The sequence below is a fragment of the Carcharhinus amblyrhynchos genome, chromosome 5, assembly GCF_965287045.1.
Source record: "Carcharhinus amblyrhynchos chromosome 5, sCarAmb.v2.hapA, whole genome shotgun sequence".
Taxonomy (NCBI): Eukaryota; Metazoa; Chordata; class Chondrichthyes; order Carcharhiniformes; family Carcharhinidae; genus Carcharhinus; species Carcharhinus amblyrhynchos.
Window position 1 is genome coordinate 20,720,052 of NC_137328.1, and position 25,800 is coordinate 20,745,851.

Consider the following 25,800-nt stretch of genomic DNA (forward strand, 5'->3'; position numbering starts at 1 on the left):
TTTAATCAAGGGGGGACATCATTTATACACATCTACATTACGGTGTGAATGTAAGCCTGTTTGTGACTAGCAAATAAACTACTTCAGCCTGGTCGAATCGATGCTCCGAAGTTGTCAAGGTAAGGGGTGGGAATTGGATGAAAAGCGAATGTTCAACCGCAACATTAGTGAGAACAGAGCGTGCTCAGTGGCGGTTGTACCCGTCTGTAGATAATTTGTCTGTTTATGGAAGAGGTTCAAGGTTCATGTGTTCAGGTCCAAACCGAAATCCTCCTATCACAACTCCCCACCCCCCATATCTACATAAAGCTTTTAAAATGTGATTAAAACAAAACGGCTGAAAGCGAGGTACACCAATGATGTGGCGTGTTCCATTGTGTTGGAAATGAGATTCATTCATTTAAAATCCGCTTTGGTACACCGGTTCCAGGTGGTTAACTCGTTTGCTTTGGTCAGTTCCTTCTGGTTGGTGGTAAAGTGCATTCTTTATCAACTCAGGGCCGGTGTATTGCGTTGCATTTGGCGCAGTGCGTGGCAGATCGCTGTTTAGTCCGGAATAGCTCACGTTTTGTTGTGAGCTGTGTTTCGACCCAGATACAGTAGCAGCGACCCAGTGCTTCTCTCCCCTTCAGAGTGACAGCGCTAATCCCGGTTAGCACCAAAAGGGAAATCAGACAATGAACATTGCTACAACGGCAATACTGCCACCCAGCTTGCTATCCCAGGAGAAAAGCTGGGGAAAAAAAGGAGGTAGGGCGTCCCTCTACTCTGCAGATTACGGTAAAGAGGCTGGTTCACCTGTAGCTTTAGTATTTCTGGTCGGGAGGTAGGAGAGACACAGACAGACAGACACAGAGAGAGACGCCAAGGTCAGCTCACACAGCGAGCTGTTCTGAAACTCCCACATCTCCAGTAAACCGGCTCACTTGTTCGCTCGCTCTGCTTCCTAGGACGAATTCATTCAGGAGCTGCCGGAAGAGGGATGGCTGGAAGATCAAGTTGCTGGACTGTTTTTCTCTCGTCCCCTTTTGATGTCAACTGTTCCTTTAGCAGCTGAGTCCTGACCTCGAGCAAGCGAGACAATTTCGACTTGTCATCTCTGAAGACTGTACCACAGCCCAGTGATAGGAAGTAATATAGGAAATAATTCATTCGCTTGTGTTGCGAATCGACTAAACATCAGATAAGTGCTGATATGATCATGTGGAGTCTATCCTGAAGTCTCTCCATTTCCCACGCTTAGTTTTTGTTTTTAAATGTTTAAAAGTTACTATCTATAATAGTTCAGTTTTGTACCATTTGGCGAGGATGGAGGATTGCGTTTTGCCAGAGTTGAAGGAGATAGAGACCAAAATGGGACGCAAGGTTCCCGAAAGCCTGCTGCGATCACTGAGAGAGGATCAGCTGGGCCGGCACAAAGACGACAAAGTAACTCTGTCTACCTCAGGCACCTTGAGTAACTCCAGCGCGCTGGAGAGGCTGGAAACCAAGATCCAGATACTGAAACTCGAGATGGTAAGTGTTTGGAGCACGTGTGAGGTTTCACTGACAATGTGCACTGCCCATGAATGGTTGTCAGCGAACGCGCTTTAATAATAAAGTAAAAGAAATGCACGGGTGCACTTTTGAATAAACTTTTGTTCCGGTGTCTACCCACTATCTGAGCGCAAATTGTGCAACCTGTTACTTGGGTGCCACCACTCAACAAAGTCTAACCCCAACGCGAAATGTCAGAAGCTTGATGTGGAAAAGCAAAACAAAATATTTATAAAAAACACAAATATCTCCATATATAATTATGAAGAAAATTATATGCTGATATACCTTCAATTAACTTCTGGAATACCTTTTTGGGGAGGGGCCACATACTTTTGTTATTTGGGCAATAGAAATCGTGTATTTTGGTTACAGGTTAGTCAGTTCCCTAACTACCTTGTGTGTTTCTGGAAATGTTTAATTTTCTGGATTTTTTCTAAAAACAGATACCCTTTAAAAAGGCAAAGCTGCACTGGTTATTTTGAATTTTCGAAAATACTTCCTTTGAAATTCTTATTTTTGCTCACAAGGAGTATTTCAGGTGAAGGGACATTAGCAGAGTAAAATTGAACATAGGGTATTCAGAGTTAAATTGTCAATTAGTCAAACACTTGGCAGCACAGTAGCACAGTGGTTAACACTGCTGTCTCACAGTGCCAGGGACAGATTCAATTCCAGCCTGAGGTTACTGTATGTGCAGACTTTGCACATTCTCCCCGTGTCTGCAAGGGTTTTCTCCAGGTACTCCGGTTTCCTCCCACAGTCCAAAGATGTACAAGTTAGGTCGATTGGCCATGCTAAATTGATCCTCGTGTCGGGGGGGGGGCTAGCAGAGTAAATAGTGCGGTTATGGGAATCGGGCCTGGGTGGGATTGTGGTTGGTGCAGACTCGATGGGCTGAATGGCCTTCTTCTGTACAACAAAGATGTCATGATTCTATAAAAACCCTGATGAAGTCTTTTGGTGATTTATTTAAAGGATGTGACTTAACCCCCAACTTCAGCAGAGGATACTGTTGCAATTATTTGTGTGGTTTCTGTGACAGTTTTGTGCTTTGAATTTATAGTCATGAAATTGTCCAGCCAAAAATAAACATCGGCCTGGCTAGGTTTGGGCTGAAATAAAATACAAAAATAACTTGCATTTATATAGCACCTTTCAATGCAATAAAATATCCCAAGCTGCTTCATGGGCGTGTTTTGCAGCAAGCATTGACACTTAGCCACATAACATGTTACGAGGGCAGTTGTTGAAAAAAAAGCATCTTACGAGAGGAAAAAGGGATGGAATTTAAGAGATGTTTAGGAATGGATACCTGAACTTAGGGTCTTGGTAGCTGAAGGAATGGCGTCTAATGATGAAACAGTTGAAATCGGGGAGGCAGTGGTTTAGTGGTATTATCATTAGGCAATTAATCCAGAAACTGAGCTAATGTTCTGGAGATCCAGGTGACCCGGAGTCGAATCCCGCCACAGATAGTGGAATTTGAATTCAATAAAAAAAATCTGGAAGCAAGAATCTACTGATGACCATGAAACCATTGTCAATTGTCAGAAAAACCCATCTGGTTCATTAATGTCCCTTTGGGAAGGAAATCTGCTATCCTTACCTGGTTTGGCCTACGTGTGACTCCAGAGCCACAGCAATGTGGTTGAATCTCGACTGACCTCAGGCAATAGAGATGGACAATAAGCACTTGGCCTGTCAGCGATGCCCAAGTCCCACTAATGAATTTTAAAAATCGGCTGTGCTGAAGAGGCCAGAATTAGATGAGCACAGATAACTTGGACAGTTATAAAACTCGTGAGGGGGAGTTTTCCCATCTCGCCCGCCATGGGACTTGTAGCAGGTGATGGGGGAAGGGCCATGCAAAGATCCATTGACATTGTGCGGGATTTTCCAGTTTTGCAGCGAGTGGGCCAGAAAACCGGAAAATCCCACCCAAGGAAAGTTTACAATGAGAGGGAGGAGTGAAGCCATGGAGGTATTTGGAAATAAGGGTGCAAATTTTAAAGGCAAGATTTGCTTTACCAAGAGCCGATCTACGTCAGAGAGACCAGGAGTGACAAAGAGTATTTGGTGCCTGTGAATACATGGGTAGCAATGCTTTGTTTAGCCTCAGATTTATGAAAGATAGAAGATGGAAGGCTGGCTAGGAATCTTGGAATCATCAAGTCTAGAGGTAATAAAAGTATGGTGAGAGTTTCAGCAGTAGCTAAGCTGAAGTAGGGATAGAGTCATCTGAGGTCACAGTGGAGAAAATAGGCATTCTTAGTGCTAGCACAGATAAGTTGTCAGAAGTTCACCTGGGGATCAAAAAAACATCAAAGTTGCGAGCAATCTGGTTAAATCTCAGATCGTCACCACGGAGAGGAATGGGGTTTGTAGCTAGAGTATGCCACAGGACCTAACACAATAGATTTGGCTTTCCCAATATTTAGTTGGGGGAACCTCTTCTCATCTAGTGCTGGATGTTGGCCACATATGCTGATCATTTTGAGCCAATAGAGGGGCCAGAAGTGGTGCAGGGAGGTATCACTGGGTATCAGTAGCGTACATGTGAAACTAATGCTTTTCTTTTGGATGACGTCACTGCATGGCAATTTGTAGGTGAGAAATAGGATCGGGGTGGGGGGTGGGCAAAGAAAGTTCCTTGGGGCACCAGAAGTAATGGTTATTATTTGGGAAGAAAAGCAACTGCTTGTGATTCTCTGATAAGGATGGAACGAAGTGAGTATAGTTCCACGTGCCGACAAGAACAAATGCATTTATATAGTAGATCATAGAATCCCTGCAGTGCAGAAGGATGCCTGTTGGCCCATCAAATCTGCATCGACCACAATCCCACCCAAGCCCTGTCCCCATGCATTTACCCTTGTTAGTCCCCCTGACACTAAGGGGCAATTTAGCATGGCCAATCCACTTAACTCACACATCTTTGAGGGAGGAAACCAGAGTACCCGGAGGAAATCCACACAGACACGGGGACAAAGTGCAGACTCCACGCAGACAATGACTGAAGCCAGGAATCAAACTTGGGTACCTGGCATTGCGATGCAGCAGTGCTAACCACTGCACCACCGTGCTGCCTTGTATCTTAATTGCTCATGTCCTTAGGACCATTGAAAGTGCCTTGCAACCGATAGTTAAATTTTGAAATGCAGACTTATTCTCGTTGTTTTGTAATTATGTAAATTCACAGTGTTGCCCATTCCCTGACCATACACTATATGCCTGTAATTATACTGCGTCCTTGTGTCAATCTGATGCAGCTTCATGTGCAGCTTCAGGTTCATAATGATTGAGAAGTAGCAAGATAATTTCCGAGTTATGTCCTGAATGCCATAGAGCCTGGAGTAGCAAGTCTCACACTGGTTCACATTCACATGATATTGTGTAATCCAGACACTCGGAAACAGGGTTGTGCAGAGTTTTTGTGCAGCTCCCTAGGCACAATGTTGCAGGTTGCAATTCGTCACAATATTTACCTGATCAACTATTTAATGTGTTGCTTATCATCTCAGATAAATAGTTCCATCTGTTTTTAATAGAACAATTTTGCTGTAATGAACAAAATAATCATATTATCTTTACAATATTAATTTAGTTAACAGCAGCAAACAGATTCAGACAGACCAATTGTCTTGGCATTTTGAGAAAGGGAAGGTCCCGTATTTATGCAACTTTGGGCCCCGAATCTAAGATAGGATGTGCTGGCCTTGGAGAGGGTCCAGAGGAGGTTCACAAGAATGATCTTGAGAATGAAAAGTTTGATGTATGAGGTGCATCTGAGGATTCTGGGTCTGTACTCGAAGGACTTTAGAAGGATGAGGGGTGGATCTCGTTGAAACTTACAGAATAATGAAAGACCTGGATAGAATGGACATGGAGATGTTTCCATTAGTAGGAGAGACTAGGATCTGAGGGCACAGCTTCAGAATAAAGTGACGACCCTTAAGAACTGAGGTAATGAGGAATTTCTTCAGCCAGAGGGTGGTGAATGTATGGAATCCATTGCCACAGAAGGCTGTGGGGACCAGGTCATTGATTGTATTTGAGACAGAGATAGATACATAGATAGATAGATACATAGATAGATAGATAGATAGATAGATAGATAGATAGATGGATAGATTCTTGAGGCATGGTGTTCCTCAGATTACAATCACCACCAGTCAGCTCTCCTCCTCAAAGGGGAGAGCAGCCTGTTGTCATCTGGGACTATGGCGACTCTAGTAAGCTGTAGGAACTGCTGCACTTAGGTTTCCAAACAGCATTTAATGAAGTTTTACACTGAAGGTTAACAATTAAACTTAATACTGACAGGGTTGGTAGATTGTGTATGGTTGATAACAAAATAGTGGCACTTGAACAAGTGGAAGATGCGGAGAAGTCCAGATTGCCTTAGGGATTGGTATTAAACCACTGCTGTTTCTAACTTACATCAATGCCTTCGACTTAGAAATGCAAAGCCAACTGGTCAAATTTTCTAATGGGCAAACCTAGATGAGCAGTAGTGTTAAAGAAGGCATATCAGGAAGTAAAGAATAAGATGGGAGAACTATGCACATGGACAGAGCAGCATCAGATGAATTTTAAGAAAGACTAACCCTACACATTGAACAGGAAAATTAGAAAACATACACGGTGGACAGAGTTGAAATAGCAAAGAGTGAATTAAAAGAGTCTCAAAAGTGTAAATCTTCTTGATACTCAACATAGAGTAATACATAGAATGTCAACATAGAATGAAATACCATAGGAGACCATTCAGCCCATTATATGTTCACTAGATTTTTGAAAGAACTATTCAATTAGTCCCACTCCCCTGCCCTTTTCCCTTAAAACTGAAAGATTTTCTCTTTCAAGTATTTTTCCAATTTCTATTTGAAAGTTATTATCAAGTCTCTTTCCATCATGCTTTCCGTCAATGCATCCTTAAGCATTATAAAACATGAATAACACAGCTGATTCAACAATTCAAATAGCAGCAGATAAAATAATAGTGCATAATTTAAGGTAAAAAAAAGTCTCAAGAGCCCCAGAGGACTATGATTTAAAGTGATTAATAAAAGAAGCATTGGTGACATGAAGGAAATTTTTTAATGTACTCAGTGATTGGAATTTGGAATGCGCTGTCTGAGAATATGGTGCAAGCAGATTCAACCAAGGCCTTCAGTTGGGAAATGGATAGTTATCTGAGAGAAAGCAAAATGAAAGGCTACAAAGAAAAGGTGGAAGAGTTGGACAAGGTGAATTGCTCTTGCGAGGAGCCAGAACGGACACAATGGACTGAATGGCCTTTATGTGTGGCACAGTGGTTAGCACTGCTTCTCAAAGCTTTAGGAACCTGGGTTTGATTCCCAGCTTGGGTCACTGCCTGTGTGAAATTTGCACATTCTTCCCATGTCTGCATGGGTTTCCGCCCACAGTGCAAAGATGTGCGGGTTAGGTACTTTGGCCTTGCTAAATTGCCCCTTTAATGTCTTGTGATGTATAGATTAGGGGGATTTAGGGGTAAATATGTGGGTTTACGGGGATAGGTCCTAGGTGAGATTGTTGTTGATGCGATGGGCAGAATGGCCTCCTTCTGCACTATAGGGTTTGTATGATTCTATGTGTAACCATTCTATGAGAAGGAGAGATCCAAAGATAGTTTTGATACTCCTGGTTGGTCGAAAGTATTTTGGTAATGTGTTTCCAAAATTGATAAGTACCTTATATCCATTGTGCAGGGAAGATTTTGATTTCTTTTTGAGCTGTAAACAATTAAGAAATGAAATAGAATAAGGGACACTTAAGGATAGTCCAGTTTTTATATTAGAAGCTGTACCTTTAGCGAAAAGGCCCAGAGAAAGGCTGACCCAAATTTCAGCATGTGGACGAGATATTCTGTTACGGGAGGTAGTTCATTGGAAATAGTACTGGAGCATATCCAGTAATCTTTATATCATCACTCAATAATAAGTTTTGCCAATTGAACTGAGGAAATATAATCAGAATTGCTCCTCTCTGTTTGCACCTGACTGTATAGACACAGATCCTTCTAGCATGCAAGTTGATAGAAAAGAGCGGCACTGTAGCACAGTGGTTAGCACTGTTGCCTCACAGCACGAGGGATCCGGGTTCGATTCCTGGCTTGGAATCTGTGTGGAGTCTGCACGTTTAGTCAATAACTGCGTGGCTTTCCTCCAGGTGCTCTGCTTCCTCCCATAGTTCAAAAGACATGCTGGTTAGGTGCATTGGCCATGATAAATTCTCCCTCTGTACCTGAACAGGCACCGGAATGTGGCGATGAGGGAATTTTCACAGTAATGTCATTGCAGTGTTAATGTAAGACTACTTGTGACACTAATAAATAAAGTTTAAACTTCAGAAGGTATTATGATTTAACCACCCTAAAAGTAAGCTGCTCAATTCATGGATGTTATTAAACCTGAGGGAATTTCATGACCAACTTGAATCTGTAGCACCTACTATATAGAAAAAGTGTTCCCTTTATTCTTCTAATGCTAATCCTGAGCCTGTGCCCCTTTGTTGCTTTCTTTGATGGCTATTAAACATTCTGATTAAAGTATGTTTGAATAGATCCAATTGAAATCCCGTTGAATGTGAGTCATAGCACAAAATATTAATTCAACAATCGCAATTGGTGAAGTCTTAAAGATTGTTTATTTTTGAAAGCAATAAAGTAATAGTAATGCTAAATGAAGAGAAAGTGGTGCAGTGGTATTGTCACTAGTAGTCAAAAGATCCAGGGTAATGCTCTGGGGACCCAGGTTCAAATCCCACCATGGCAGATGGCGACATTTGAATTCAATAAAAATTGGGAATTAAAAGTCCAATGATGACAATGAAACCAGTGTTGAACCCATCTGGTGCACTAATGTCCATTACAGAAGGAAATCTGTCATCCTTACCTCCTCTGGCCTACATATGGCTCCAGAGCCACAGCAATATGGTTGACTCTTGAATGTACTCACGGTTGGGCAATAAATGCTGGCCAGCCAATGACACCCACATCCCACAAACAAATAAATAGAAAAATAATGTGGAGGTTTAGGGACACATTATCCCAACTGATCTAATTCAGTGGTTCTCAACTTTTTTGCTTCTAGATCCCTCCCCTGTTTTGAAAAATTCCAGGAACTCCTGTAACACCGTACATTTTCAGTATGAAATGTAATTATGCAATTAAACACATAAAATTATTATTTTCCTTTAACTTAATGTAAAATTTGCATCTGGTGCTGAGTAATAATTCTGTCAGGACATTGGTGATATCTTTAACAAGCCCACATGTATATCATGTTCTATTTTACTCTAGGTCAGTTCTGCTTAAATTCGTAGGTTGACATTGGGAAGTTAGTGGACTGTCAGTGGAGCTGATGAAGTGTTGATGAGCCTGATGGTATTGACAACCGTATCAGCTTCTCCTCTTGTCTGATATTAGTGTGTAAGCAAAACATGCCTGCTAGATGTCATCTCCATGACAACCCAGCACTGCACCCATGGCCACGAGGGACTGGGGCCAAGCAGCAGTTTGTAGTCCCTCGCATCCTGAGCAGGTCTGAGACCGAAGACTAAGCTGACACTGTGCTGGTGCCAACTGATGACTTAGGATTGGATGTAAAACACTGACTAAAGTAACTTTAAGGTTTCACCCTTATATTTATTTTAAATTATGTGGAGACAGAGCAATGGCCTGACTCCTTGACACCTTTGTATGGACCTTTGGAGAGTTGTGAAACCATTGGTAGTGACACCACTCTGGGCTAGAGCCAGAAATAAATCATTTTCATTACTTATCAGATATTTGAAGGGAAGAATTGCAACTGATTTTGTTACATTCCATCTATTAGCATTTGAAGCTGCTAATAGATGCAAATATTAAATTTTCTCCTCTGAATGACTGGAGTTCTTCAATGGGACAAGCAAAAATAAATATCCTTGATTGGACTCAAACTAACAGAGTGAAGGCAACCTAAATATGAGATTGTGGCGCCTTCTCTCCTTCTCCCAAAGCATAGAGTAAAATTATCAGGATGTGACTGATGGAGCTGGTTTGATTTTCTAGCATTGAGGTGTGGAAGAATGTGAAATATCAAGTTCCTTCAGATGACGTTCACTTCTAAATAGAATTAACTCCAACTAAATAAATACTATCAGGGCTGTCTCAAGAAGCAAATAGGGCTTTTAGTTAAACAGAAAAGATTCAGCAATGACAAAAGTCATAGGCCCTAGATCTAGTCCGTTGACTTTGATTAATATCTTGTTTACAAATGTAGGTGTTAAGAAAACCGACAAAGAGTTGCCTTAAAGGCACACAGCTAGGATAGACTGAGAATCTTTTACAAGAAATCAGTGTATTATGACTTTCTGAGGAAAACTAGTTTCCAATTACTTTGAGTGTGCCACCAAAATGCCAAAATGTCTTCAGAACAGGGTTCAAGAATAGACAAGTAGTGTTTATTGAAAAATAAAATGTTAGGACAGGTTTCAGTTCTAGCTTAAGGCTGTTTTAATATGCAAAAATACAAATGTTTTCAATTTATATCTGAATTGCCACCATTCAACCAGACAAGCAAATAAAATGACAAGTTATAATTGACCAATTTAGGCTAGTTTGTTACTTTTATGCTAAGGTTTCTTTGACGTCTTTATCTGAGTTCCAGTACCAAAGAACATTGTGAGAATTACTCGTAAAAACTCAAAACAAAATTTGAAAGAAATATTTCCATTTATATAGTATTTTTCGCAACTCAAAGTGCTTAACAGCTATTGCAGTCATTTTTGATTAATGTAGTAACATACGAAACACAGCAGCTAATGTATACTCAGCAAACCCCAACAAACAACAATGTGATAACATCCAGATAAGCTGTTTTCTGTAATGTAAACAGAAACAGTTGCAAAAAAAAACACAGCAGGTGTGATAGCATCTGTGGAGAAAGAGTCCAATATGACTTTTCTTTAGAATGGTGTTGAGTTCGGGAGAGCACTCATATTGAACTTGAAAGGTACACTCTGTTTCTCTGAATGGCAGGGTGGCACAGTGGTCAGCGCTACCTCACAGTGCCAGGGACAGGGGTTCGATTCCTGGCTTGGGCCACTGTCTGTGCGGAGTCTGCATGTTCTCCCTGTGTCTGCATGGTTTTCCTCCGGGTGCTCCAGTTTCGTCCCACGGTTCCGAAAGATGTGCTGGTTAGGTACATTGACCTTGCTAAATTTTCCGAACAGGCGCCGGAGTGTGGCGACTGGGTATTTTCCCAGTAACCTCATTGCAATATTAAGATAAGATTACTTGTGACACTAATAAATAAACTTAAACTCTTTCCACAGATGCTGCCAATCCTGCTGAGTTTTACCAGCAATTCCGACCTCCAGCATCTGCTAAATGTTGCATTTAAACAAATCTGTTCTTTTTAATGTAATTGAGGGATAAGTATTGACCAGGTTATGAGGAATAACTCTTTGAAATAGTGTAATGGAACCTTTTATAGTCACCCTGGCAGGCAGATGGGCCCTTGATTTAAGAACCTGAATGCATCCATCACCTTGTAATTCAGAGGTGAGTATTTAATGGTTGTCACACAAAGTTAATGTAAACTTTTCACTGAGAGTATGCTAATGATTTATCACACAAGCTGAGATTTTATAGACGTTGTCATATTGTTCAAGAATGTTATTATCATAATCATTAGTGGCTGTCCCTCTGTCGAGAATGACGTCTCCTCAGGGACTGTGCATCTTCATGTGACTGAACAGGCTGACTCTCAACTTTGGGGACTTGGGAAAGATGTCCCACGAAATAGTGGGATTCGGAATACAGGATCTGACTCCTTTTCGTTCCTCTGCAGCTGCATCATTGAGCTGTTTGGATCAAAACTTAACAAAGGTTAATGAACAAGTTGTTGTCATTTTGCGTGATAAATAGAAAGCTGCAACCAGTCATTATTGTCAATGATGCTGCCCTTCAAGAGAGCTTCAAGGTGCCTTTATAGCATTTCTCTTCCTCTGTAGTTTGTTGAACATTTGAGCATTCAGTATACAGGACCTGGCAAAGGAGATGTTTTTTGGTTATCCAGACACAGTGTCCAGTCCGTTGTATCTGGTTTCTCAGGAGTTTTACCTGAATCGTTGTAGAGCTGGCTTCAAGAAAGGTGCTAGCATTTGTTTGTTAGTTCTACCATTGAGTCTATGGTGTGGGCATTGCTGGTGGAATTCCTCTAGTGCTCTTATGTATTGCCATTACTCAATCCAGATTGCACTCAGTGCAGGAATTTGGTGATGATAACAGCTGTGTGCAATGAGATTGGCCAACAGCTCTCCAGCCCATCCAGGCACTGTGCTGCAGTGGCCAAAAGAGGGACTGCAAGGCCCTGCCTAAGAATAATGACTAAGTACAGCCGAGTGGCCTAATTCTGCTCCTCTGTCTTATGGTCTTCGAGGAAACGGAAAGAGGTTCAATTAAAAAAAGGAAATAAAAAGTTGTTTGAAAGTGCACTTTCTCTGTATCCACACAAGGTGCAGCATTCAGAGGCCTCACTGTATAAAGACTAACAGTAGTGAGACTAACGTGAGTCTCACTAACCAATCTTGTGATGATTATTGATCAATATACCACTCCTTCTGTCTAAACTATTAATAAAAAAACTTTCTTGCTGATAAAATTTTTAATAAGCGTATAGAGTTCAGTAGGCAGCACCTGTAATTTTGTGTATTATGTATTGATTTCCATTTCGTTAGAATCAAATAACCTAAGAACTTGCCAACGTGTAATTTACATCTGAGCCAGTATTGTAACATACCACATGAAGGATAATATTAGCCTGAAGGATAATATAGACTGGGTTTTGTGACTTCCCAGCCAGGCATATTTTCAGCTGAGAGCATGTAAATTATATTGGAAGGTTAGCCCACCGCTTTCTCACCCACCCGGTCCCAATAACATGGTGGTGGGTAAGGCACCCATGAGCCCACCTGCCCATAAGCATACTGAAGTCTTTAAGTGGCTAATTATTGCCCACTTAAGGCCCTCAATCTGCTCCACTGCCACAATATTGCTGGTGAGAGTCAGAAGACCACTTTCACAACCAAGGTGGAGGTTACATCCTTTGGAGGGGAAGGGAGGGTGGGCGGGATGCCTTGTTCTCATCACGGGCTTTCCTCTTGAGCTCATAATACCCCTTTGGGCCTCCTTTACTAGCCTCCAAAACTATGCCCCCTCACTCTGGGGCCACATCCCTCACGGCCCAAAATACCCAGGACTTAGCTGGGCCTGGTCACCATGCTTCTTTGGAACTGCCTGTAGTCCACTGTTGAGTTCTGGTACTGCTGGGAATGCAGGAGCTGCTGACTGGACTTCCTTCCACTGAGGGAGAAAGTCCCACTCACAGATACTTCTACCTGCACTGTGTTATCATTGCAGGAGAGCCTTATTTAAAGTCAGTTCCAGGCCCACTTTTTAAAAAAGGTGGGGTGGGCAGCCCCTGAAGAAAGACAGATAGATTCATTAAAATAATGCCACTTAAAAGACTGCAGTGGGTTCCCATTAATTCTATTCCATAACATCTTCACTTGTGTGTGTGTGGAAATCCTGGTACTTGATTAAACATGTAATCAATTTTTCAACAGATTTTCTAGTAGATTAACAGGATAATTGCATTGGAAAATTCAAAGCTCTCAGAAAGCTTGACACTTAAATCTTTCATCTTTGTAGTGATGCATTTATTAAGAAAATGAGAAACATAGATTGAGAAAACATTGTTCATCCCATAAACTGCACTCTATTTGCACTACGATAGTACCAGCATTGCAAGAATGCTACCACACCCTTTAGGTGGGAGGTTCTGTGCAAAACTCACAGATTGCCAAATACCATCAGATCAAACTCCACAATATGCATCCATCCTCACATCTCCACTGAAACGCTTCATTAACAGAATATAAACTCCCAACCCTGGCAACATAGCAACCAGGCTGTCTCGAGCAGCACTTAATTATCTGAGTCTTTACATGGAAACAGTGGCACAGCTCACCTCAGGTGCGGGAGAAACAATTTCCTGACTTTTCATATTTGCTTCAAAATCTTTAAGAAATTGAAACCAATTATTTAAAGTAGGATTCATTCCACTGAAGCAATAATGCCCATCCTTTCACCTCTTCACCTTGAGAGGTGACCCTGCAATGTCTAACACTTCTCCAGAGCTGCCATTCTATTGTAGAAAGGTGATATCAGTAAATGCACAATAGAATATATAATGAGTTCCAAGTACTTTTTATGTGAGATATCAGATGAGAAGCATTTATCACGACTTATAATTGCCGATTTTCAAGCCTGTCTAGAGAGGCTTACTGGACATGCTAGACTGGAGACTGGAGAACTCTCAAAAGAATCAGTGGCCATTTGTACATTCAGAAGATGCAGTGATATCACTGCTTTCACCAGCATATTCCACCAGCCCAGAGACACTCACCACGGTGCAACATGACAGCGGACAGGCATCTGGGGCACTCTCTGGTGAGCACCATACAGCTACTGTCAGACATCAACTGGAGGTAGGAAGTTCCAAGTGAGCTGCCATTCAGAGGACTCTGGCTCCCAGGAACAGGCTGCCCCCAAGGCAAATCTTCTGGATAAGCTCATCTCAGCACAAGTGCAGATACAAAAGCAAAGCGAGGCTTTACAGGAAGGGGTATCAACAATCTACTAGTTAGTGTAAGGCCATCTGTAGGCATCTGGAAACTTCCTCACACAGGTGATAGTACCAGCATTACATGGTACCCAGGCCAACACTGCATCCATAGTAGATGTGGGCAGAAGAGGGTAACATGATGTCACCTGTGACACCTGATGTCAACCTTCCAGGTCCAGGTCCTCCAGAGAATGCCGGCAAGGAATCACAGACCAAAGGGCGTGGAAAGCAACAAGCCACCTCCACTTCTCATTAGCAATCTGGGGGAACAGCTAGAAGGAGCCAGAGGGCTAGAATGATTCAGAAGTTGTCGGAGCACTGAGTTGGCACAGGTGCAATATCACTATATAAGTTAGGGAAAAGGGGACACAAAATATACACTTGCACTGCTAAATTATTGCCATAATCCACAACGAGTTTCCTGTCACTGTGCACGGTTACCCTCAGCAAAGAGATGTGAGGGCATGAGCTGTAGGGGGGAATAAATTGGTGTCACAGGCAAGGAAGGAAGAATGGTGGAAGTTCCTGAGTAATCATCATATCATCATCTCCCAGGCAGGTTGGCAAACTCCAAAGAGTTGGGCAACCACGCTATGACCCGACACGTCATGATCAATTGGTGGTACACTGTGCTTCCACACTCCCCCTTCCCAACCCTCCCGTCCCTCCCCCATACCCCAGCCCCTTCCAGTGACTGCAGTTAACACTGAAGCCCTGTAGCCTTCAAGGAATTGTCGGCCTTGGTGTGAAACACTTCACTCCTCACAATCTCTCCCTCATTCATAAGGAGACTGTGGGCACCACACTGGGTGTTAGCAAACTGCTCTGGTGGCCCTTCTCCTGGACTTACAGGGGACTCCAAGAGGACCTCCTCAGTGAGGCTCCCATTTGGCTGCTTGTCTGAGCTGTGGCAGCTGTTTATGTATTCCAGATGTTAACTTTGTGTTGGCCATCATCTCTTTCTGAAGAAGCTGAGGTAGTGCCACATTCTAAGGATTTTGGTCTGATCGAGATGTGTGCCTTTGCTGGAACCTTGGCTGGACTGAGTGATCTCACCACTGGCCAAAGTGAGCGTCTGCTCACAAAGCATTTGAGATCTCCAGCAAGGTTCCGAGGCTGTTAATGTTATCCAGTGGGATATGGATGGTAACAGATTCTCTGAATGAATGTATATTTCCAGCTTGATACCATTGTGAGAATGGTATTGAGTCCACGCCATGTTAAAACCATCAGTGCAAAGTATAAGTCTGAAGAAAAAACTGGCAAGAAATTGGGCTGAACTGAAATATCTGCAGTGTTGAGTTGTTTGGCCAGTAGATAGGTGTTGATAGTGATCTAGCTTCAAACCATTAGTGCATCATATATACTGATTTAACAAATTTTTGTTAAGACGTACATCTTTGCGTGTAACAACAGGATGTAATAGTATGTTTCTGTGAATGAGTCTGTGCAGAACTATCTGTTTTGAGTGAACTGTCATCTGAGAACTTGAAGTGAGGCAGCAGCAGCTGGTATTTGAACATAAGAGAACGTACAGTCAATGTGTACAATTGATGCCAGTACGAATCATAGCTCAGAGCCAAGAGTCACAGATGACATGTGTGAAATTTCTGGGGTGTCTCTTCCATTGATTGAATCATCACGTTCGTGGAGTTGCACATTAAACAGTCCAGACAACAGCAAAAATCTGAGGCAAGGGAATTTGACTATAAGACTATCAGGAACTCGCACTGCTGAGACACAAACATGTTTTCTTTTGGAGCCAAGTACCTCAAAGTTAGGCTCATAACCTAGTTTCAAGTCATGACATGGTTGAGTTTGATATGGTGAGAAACTTGGTATTTGAAAAGATTGTCATGCAATATATCCATGCACAAAAAGTATGCCCTTGCCCCGAGTATGAACGAGTAATCTTCACATAATCATAAAAAATTGTTCTGATTTTGCCAGCATCTCCTTATCAAGAAAACCCACACAGGCACTCAACAGTGCACAGAGTGTAGGAGATACTTCTCTACACTCCCACTGAAGAAACAGCAGGATTTACTCCAGTTTTCAAGCAAATTCATCACTTAGAATTTTGGGGCGAGAATCGCCCCCGTTGTTTCCTCTAACTGGTGGGTGGGACCTGGAACAAACGGCCACAGTCTCAGGATATGGTGTAGGCCATTTAGGACTGAGTGAACATGTGGAATTCTCTACTGCAGAAGGCTGTGGAGGCTATGTCATTGGATATTTAGAAGGAAATAGATGGATTTGCAAACTCTAAAGGTGTCTAAAGGGGTATGCGGAAATTCCAAGATTATGGTGTTGAGGGAGGATCAGCCATGATCATATTAAATTGCAGAGCAGCCTCAAATGGCCTATTGCTGCTTCGATTTTCCATGTCTCTAAATAGACTGGGAAAAGCAAATTTGCTGGAATATTATGGAGGACATGTTCATGGAATGTTTACAAGGTGGTTTTCTGGATCAGTACATTCGGGAACAGACTAGTCAACAGGCTGTTTTGGATCAAGTAATGTGCAATGAGAAATAGTTAATTAATAACCTTGGAATTCTCAGGATCAGTGATCCGAATATAGAAGAATATTATACTGAATTTGAAAGTGATTCCATTAAATCAGAAATTAGGATCGAGAAGCTACCTAAAGCAAACTACATTGATGTGAGGTATCAGTTAGGTACATTGGGAATTGTACTAAAAGATAAGACACGAGACAAGCAATAAAATTAAAGAACTAATGCATAAATTGCAACAAATGTATATTCCTTTTAAGGCACAAGTGGTTAGCTTAGATGGCTAGTGTGGTTCAGAATAACACTAGCAGCTCAGATTTAATTCCTTTTCCAAATGAAGTGGACTTGAGACCTGCCTATTTACTCTTCCCCTGAGAGTGGAAGGCAATGGCACATAACTCCTGCCAAAAACGAACAAGAAAATGGTTCAAGGTGAAGCATCATCTAACAATCAGCCAATCAGAACTGCCTTTGGCTAAAACACACATGAAAGCATTAAAAATGAGGACAGAGAAACACTACCAAAATATGATTTAAGCATCGCAACCAAGAGGAATTAAATATTAGATTAAAAGAGGATGCTTCTAATGTTGTCAAAATGAATAGTAAGGATTAAAAGGATTTTAGAATTCAAAAAGGAGGAAACTGATGAGGAAAAAGAGGGAATATCACAGTAGACAAGCAAGAGACATCAAAGCACATTGTACATGTTTTTATAGCCATGTAAACAAGAAGAGTTTAATGCAAGTGAGTGTTGGTCCATCAGCTGCAAAAGCAGCAGCACCCAGGTATTGTCACTGGACTAGTAATGCACAGACCCATTGCAAGATCTAGGGACCCGGGTTCAAATCCCATCATGGGAGATGGTGAAATTTGAATTCACTAAACATCTGGAATTAAAAGCCTAATAATGATCATGAAACCATTGTTGATTATGGTAAAAACCCATCAGGTTCACTAACCTCCTATAGGGAAAAAAGTTTGCTGTCCTTACCTGGTCTGGCCTACATGTGACTCCAGACACACAACAATGCGGTTGACACTTAAATATCCCCTAAAGTGGACCACAGTTAGGCATGGGCAATAAAAGCTGGTGATACCCACATTCTGTAAATAAATAAAATACACACACATGTATATGTATATATATATGTATAGTGGGGAGTAAGGGAACAGCAGAAACACGAGAAAATAGTATCTGTCATTTGTCTTCAAGATAGAACACAAAAATTTTCAAAGTGTTTAGTCTAAGAGAGTAATGTACTTCAAGAAATCAATACAGCTAAAGAAATAATGGTCTCCCTGAAACTGACCACCTGCATCCTCGGCCTTGCAAAGAAATAGCTGCAGAGAATGCAGATGCATTAGTTTTGATCAGCCAGAATTCCTTAGATTCTAGAAGAATCCCCCAGAGTTGGATGACAATATACACAACCTTACTATTCAAGAAAGGGGCAAGTTGAAAATGAAGAGTCATATAGATCAATGGGCCGTACATCAGTGGTGGAGCAATGCTAGAATCCATCATTAGAAATCTGGTAAAAGGCATTTGGGAAATCATAAAGTGATTCAACAAAGTCAATGCAAACTTATAAAAGGAAAATCAGGCTTTACAGTTCTGTTTGTGAGGATGTAACTGATAAGATAGAAATAGGGAAACCAGTGAGTGTGGTCGATGTGGATTTTCAGAAACAACTTGAGAAGGTGGCTGCAAGAGTTTATTAGACAAACTTAGGATTCATGGGATTGGGGACATGGGTTGAGAATTAATTATTGGACAGAAAGTAGACTAAAGAAACAAGTTTAAAGTTTATTTATTAGTGTCATAAGTAGACTTACATTGCCGCCTGAATTAAGTTACTGTGAAAGTCTCCTAGTCAGCACACTGTGGCATCTGTTCAGATACATTGAGGGATACATTTCCCTGGTAATGTAAATGGGTATGGTATGATAATAATGTTTTTCTCTTTTCATTCACAGGTTTTAAGTCGGTCCACCTCGTGTCCGAGGGGCATACACGCGATGGGTCGTACTGGGGCTGCTCTTGGTTGTTCAGGATTGGCCTAGTGCTTCATGTCGTTAGTGTGTGCCTAAACTGGACCAGATACTGGGCAAGACGACAGCTCAGTGACTATCGCTGATTGCTGTGCAGACACATGGATTTGGGCCAGTGTCTGTGGGAGTTTGCGCATTCTCCCTGTGCTTGTGTGGGTTTTCTCCGGGTGCTCCGGTTTCCTCCCACACCCCAAAGATGTGCTGTTAGGCTGATTGGCAGGAATAAATTGTCCCTAAATCAGTTTCCCTGAATCTGGATGGCCATAAAACATTAGACAGGGGTCGTGGGGGGAGAGGGGGACCGGTGGTGTTGAGATGGCGGCGCGGGCTCGTTGGGCCGAAGGGCCTGTTTCCCGGGCTGATTTTGTTCTTTGTTCTTTGAGAATTTAGCATGGCTAATGCAACCTCTTGGACTGTGGGACGAAACCAGAGCACACAGAGGAAACGCATGCAAAAAGCTGGGAGAATATGTAGACTCTGCACAGTGACCCAAGCCAGGAATTGAACCCTGGTTCATGGCACTGTGAGGTAATAGTACTAACCATTGTGACACCATGCTGCCTAAAATGGGACATTTTTAGGTTAGCGGATTGTAATTTATATGAATACATTTGATAAGGAGACTGAGTATGACACATTTGAATTTGCTGACGATGCAATATTAGGTGGGAAAATAGATGGTGAGCAGAGTGGGGAGAAGGGGAGATCAGGACATTGAATTTGATAATCAGCCATGATCATAATCAATGGCGGAACAGGCTCGAAGGATTGAATGGCCTACTCCTATTTCTAGTTTCTACGTAATGTTTAATATAAAGAGACTGAAGACAGATACGGCCCTGGTAGGTGAATGGGCAAGATCACGGTAAATGGAAAAGAATATGCTGAAGTATAAAGCTATCCACTTTCATATGGAAAGAAAAGCAGAATAATTTTTTGACCCGGATGCCCTTGTACATGAATTACAGAAAGCTAATGTGCAGGTACATGAAGTAATGAGAAACACAAGAGATATATTAGCTTTTATTGTAAAGGGATAAAATATTAGAGTTAAGAGGCCTTGCTTACAATTGTGCAGGCTACATGGAGTACTGTGTGCAGTTTTGGCCTCCTTACTTCACAAAGGAAATACTTGCCTTAGAGGGAGTGTAACAAATGTTGACGAGCCAGGTTCTTGGGTTGAGAGGATCAATCAGTGAGGAGAGATTGGGTAGATTATGATTATATTCCCCAGAGTTTAGAAGAATGATAGATTATCAAATTGAAACAACATAAAAATCTGAATGGTTAAGAATGAGTAGATGCTAAGAAAATATTTTCCTTAACTGTGGAAACTAGAACAAGTGTCAGGATATGAGTTGAGGAGAAATTTCTTCACTCAAGTGTTTGTTAGTATTTGGAATTCTCTACACCAGTGTGAATCCTCATTCATCATAGAAGCTGTACACTACAGAGAAGGCCATTTGGCCCATTAAGCCTGCATTGACTCTCCAACAGGGTATCTTATCTAGGTGCCCCCCCCACCCCCCCAACTCCCATCCCTATAACCTCACACATTTACCATGGCTAATCCCCCTAATCTACAAATCTGTGGACACTAAGGGACGAAGGGGCAATTTAGCATGACCAATCCACCTAACCTGCTTTGGAGTGTGGGAAGAAACTGGAGCACCTGAAGGAAACCCTTGCAGACATAGGGAGAACAGATAGTCACCCAAGATCAGAATTGAACCCAGATCCCTGTAGCTGTGAGGCAGCAATGCTAACTACTGTGCCACCATGCTTCCTCACTAAGTGAACACATCCAAGACGGAGGCCGGTAGAATGTTTGGCTATGAAGGAAATTAAGAGATGTGTGAACAATAGAAAAGTGAAGTTGAGGTAAAAGATCAACCATCATGTTCTTGAATGTTGAAGCAGACTCAAAGGATCAAATGGCCCATTCCAGCTCCTATTCATATTTGTCCACCACCATTGAAACTGAAGTGAAAGGACTTTAGAGTTTTGATCTGATCCATTTGTTGTGTAATTACCCAACTCTGATTGCAGCATGCAACTTCAGCTGTTTGGCAAGCATACTTTCCTGCGCTGTATCTTCATCAGATTGCCAATTCATTTTTGGTTACCCTGTTGCTGCTTCCCTCATTGATCGTAGATTAATGATAATTACCTTTGGTGATAATGAGTGAGGGATATGCTGGTCATAAGGTCACAGATTGTGGTAAAGTGCAATGTTTCTGCTGCTGATAGTCCACGGCACACCTTGCTTGCCCAGTTTTGAGTATACGCTGTATATTTGATGAACGACAAACAATAAGTTTTTAAAGTTTGTTTATTAGTGTCACAAGTAGGTTTACATTAACACTGCAATGAAGTTACTGTGAAAATTCCTGATCACCACACTCCAGCGCTTACACTGAGGGAGAATTTAGCAAGGCCAATGCATCTAACCAACACGTCTTTCTTGCCAGTGATCGGATTGTGCAATAGCTCACATGATCAGTATAGATCAATTGGCACCATTCACAGCACAGTACAATAGTTCAGTATTGTAGTCACAATGTATTATGTCAGTAAGGGCACCAGTGAAGCACACTCCAGTCAATTCAATACAAAAACACTGTTAGGATCTTTTGTACATTGATTAACATCTTAAATAGCCCTTGTGGCAGATTAAAAAAGATTGCTGCAGCTTCATTATGAAAGCCCCAAGGGAACAATGTTACAAGCTCAGTGACATTGACTCTGGTGGAGGACATGTCATTGCTCACAAGTTTTAAGGTGCTATTGCCCCATCTCCAGCATGCAGGAGGCTTGAGATTTTAGCCCAATATATTTTATTTAACAAATAAGCAGATGTTAGATTCAAATTTAATTTGTGTCTTTGACAGCACCGGTTAGCACTGCTGCCTCACAGTACCAGGGACCTAAGTTCAATTCCTGGCTTGGTTTACTGTCTGTGTGGAGTTTATACATTCTCCCCATTGGCTGTGTGGGTTTCCTCCGGTGCTCCGGTTTCCTCTCACAGTCCAAAAGACAGGATGGTTAGGAGCATTGGCCATGCAAAATTCTCCCTCAGTGTACACAAATAAGCACCAGAGTGTGGCAGATTTAGATTAGATATAATATGAATGGTATGGTGACACAGTGGTTAGTACTGCTATCTCATAGTGCCAGGGACATGGGTTCAATTCGTACCTTGGGTCACCGTCTGTGCGGAATCTGTACATTCTCCCTGTGTTTGCATGGGTTTCCTCCAAGTTTTCTCCCACAGTCCGAAAGATGTGCTGGTTAGGTGCATTGGCCATGCTAAATTCTGCCCTCAGTTTTCCCTAACAGGTGCTGGAGTGTAGTGGCTGCTGGATTTTCACAGTAACTTCATTGCAGGGTTAATGTAAGCCTACTCGTGAAACTAATAAATAAACTGTGCTGTACTTTTCTTTTGTTCTTTTAAACATTTTTCAATGGAGTGATTCCTTGAAGAGGGAGTAGATGGAAAAATGGTAGCACTCGTTATGGACTATGGGAAAATAAACCCTGTCAGACCCTGTGAATAACATGCATTGCATTATTGTTTGCAGTCACCCCTGTTTCCACAGGATTGTGGTGTCAGTGGGGTTAGTATCAAATAAACTGGATAGACTTTAACCTGGTGTTGTGAGACTTCTTACTGTCCATAGAATTGCACAGCACTGAGTGGAAATCATGCCAAAAATACAAAACAAAGGTCAAACATAAACTTTTGAAAGTTGAAAATGCCATGTGAAAATTATTGCATAAAACCTTAACTTTAGGAACGTCAAACTATATGCTGTATATAGCTTTAAGTCAAGCTCATGTAACTGACTAATTTATTTGTCATTCTCTACCTCAGGCTCGTCTCAGGGCAATCGATGTCAAGTTGATGCATCAATTGTTGTCTATCAATGAAGGTATTGAGTCTATCAAGTGGGTGATGGAGGAGAAAGGCACCTTGGCCAGCAGGGGAAGCAGCCTGGCAAGTAGCCTGTACAGCTTGGCGGAAAGCCAGAACACTTCACTCCGGGGCAGCTGGAACAGCTTGCAAGATGGCAGTGATGGATTTGATGCAATATCAGTCGGAAGTTACCTGGACACACTGGCGGATGACTTGCCAGGTCACTGCACACCCTCAGACTTTGATCCTTTCTCAGACGGATGTGTGACGACTGATTCACTTAACAATGAATCTATCAATAAGGAATCCAAAGATGACTCTGATGATGGATATTATTGTTTTGGATAAGTTATGTGGAGCCAAGAAGATATTTGTTTATATTTACCGACAGATATATAAAGTTATTGTTTAGCTTCCCATTATACATCTTCCCCCCTGCGGGAACAATATATAACAGGTGGCTGATCTGCTATCACCCATTTTACAGCCGGCACTACCCAAGGTCAAACTCTTTTGCATTAAGACTTTAGTACCTTGATAAATTTAGCGCTTGCAACACGTCAAGTGTATTTTGAAACCTCAGAGAAAAATGTCAATGCAATCTGGGTGGAATTGGTTAAACCAGCACAAAAGGTCACGGTATTTTGAACATAAAAGACTTACCTCCCAATCCACTTATGTTCGTATTCCTCTTGATCTTTTGAATTAGTTCAAGACTCAATGTGCTCGAATCAGCCTTTCCAGCTTGAAATTATGGGCGGTATTTTTCCCGTCCTACCCACCACAGGAATCGTAGCAGATGGGGGCGGGGGAGGTTGCAGACCATGCAAAGGTCCATTGACCTCAGGCAGGATTTTCTGGATTTGGGGCAAGCCCAGCCAAATAATCCCTCCGAGGTTCCGTCAATTGCACTGATTGGAGGAGGCTCTCCGAATTAGTCTTATTTACTTGGTATGCAGGCACTAGTCAGCACATTATAAAAGCCTTCACAAAATATTAAACTGACTGGTTCCAAAGTCAATGAAACTTAAATGCTTCAGTTTTAATAGTCATGCTGAGTGATTTTAAATCAGGGTCCTCACATGGCATATTTTATTCTCTTACTGTAACTGTTCATTTCTAGAAATGAACTCATTTTCCGCTGGACTGATGAAACTGCACTAGGTTACTGCTGTTAAATACATGGAGAAATAGCTTGCCTTGGGATGTAATGAATAAGCAATTCCTTTCTGTTAAACTGCACAATTGTGCTGGTCCGTGGAAGGTTTAATGTTTATGATTATGGCCAATGAATGTTAGCTGAAACCTAACTAACACAATTTCAAGTGGATTTTGAATGCAGTTTTCCAGTTGCCCCAAAAGAGAAACTCTTATTTTGAAGTTTTAAAAACTATAGGAGGCCATTCAGCTCATTGAGCCTGCAACGACAACAATCCCATCCAGGCCTCATCCCTGTAACCCCACGTATTTACCTTGCTAATCTCCCTTGATACTAATGGTCAATTTAGCATGACCATTCAACTTAATGTCACATCTTTGGACTGTGGGAGGAAACTTGAGCACCTGGAGGAAACCCACACAGACACAGGAAGAACATGCAGACTCCACAAACACAGTCATCCAAAGCCAGATTTGATCCTGAGTCCCAGGTGCTGTGAGCCAGCAGTGCTAACCACTGTGCCAACATGCTGCTTCAATGTATTGCAAATTTTTAACAGATGGCAAGGTCTTTATTATGTCCCAAAATGTCACCAGATGACAGACTATGAGCTCAATTAAAATCAAATCTTGATTGCCAAAACAATAAATCAATTGCCTATATTTACACTAAGTTTATTGATTTACCTGTTAAATACCTTTCTGTGTTTCAGAAAGCCTTATGTGCCTGTACAGGAGACGTAACTTATCTGTTTGAACTGAGAAGTCCAAGGCACTCCCACGAATTGCATAACCATTTTGCGAGCACAAGCTCTCAATCTCCACTCTAAATTAAATGTGTCAGGAAAAATAAATGATATTTTAGTTTTAAAAATACATCATATTTGGTGTTTAATGACTCTGAAAAATGTGCTTTCCGTGGACATCTATGCTTATGGACAGGTAAAGGTCAACATCAGCAAATGCGATGCTGCTCTGTATTAAAAGTTAGACTCGACATGCTAATTACATCATTTAATTGCTGCAGTTGAGTTATCAGTGGGATGCTAAGCATGGATGTTAATTGATTAAATTTGCTGTAAAATATGATTTCAAAGAGAACAATCAAATTGAATACCTGATCACTGGAAACCCTTCTGCAGGTTGTTGGGGAATGGATGAATGCAATTTAGCCCCTTTAGCTTTTCCACAAACATCTGGCAGCAGGGAAAGTGATAGAAACTTGACAAAACTAGCTACTCACTACTGTACTCGATGTGACTGACTAAGATGCAGGTCCCAGTAATGCATAGTCCAAGAAGACTACCAGATTCCCAGCTATCTGTCAGAAAGAAAACATGCATTTAGCCAATAGCCACCCAAAGAATCATTTGAAAATGTTACAGACAGAATTTGTGTGGTCTCTTCCAGTCCGTAATCAGGATGTTTGTGGTTAAGGTATGTGTATTTCCTTACGCTAAGTGTGATTTTTTTTCTAATAATTTAAAATAAATTCCAGCAGCAGACTATTTGTGATTTTGACAATAAAGAAGCCTCGTCTCAATCTCTCATCTCATCTCACACTACCACGTGCAAAAGATTGGATACAGATGAAGGTAAAGCTCGAATGAAAGAAATGGAATATATAACGCAGTCTGTCTATGCAGGTCTGTTGTCTTCTTGGTTGAGTTGATGCTTCAGTGGGAGTAAATGCCTTTTAGAAGCAAAGGATTCTCTGAAGCTGTGAAACTTCTTCTAGACAAGTAGCCAGGAGATTTGTTCTCAGGTGAACTTGGAAGCTGGAACAAATAGCTGGAACACCTCCAGTACTTTGGCTACCTTAGAAGACTTTCAGCTGTGATAGTTCAGCTGTTTCTGATGTTTCTCTGCTGTTAATTTGCTCTGTTAAGGGTATTGCAATTCCTGGAAGTAGTAAATT

At 41.6% G+C, this 25,800-nt stretch overlaps 1 protein-coding gene across 1 annotated transcript; it reads left to right on the forward strand.

The window, feature by feature from the left end:
* Positions 1-25,413, forward strand: LOC145342913 (leucine rich adaptor protein 1-like). Its single transcript, XM_080188514.1, has 2 exons — positions 1-1,515; positions 22,683-25,413. The coding sequence occupies exons 1-2, from the start codon at positions 1,309-1,311 to the stop codon at positions 23,070-23,072; spliced, it is 597 nt and encodes a 198-aa protein (XP_080044640.1). The 5' UTR covers positions 1-1,308; the 3' UTR covers positions 23,073-25,413.
* The last annotated feature ends 387 nt before the right edge of the window (positions 25,414-25,800 follow it).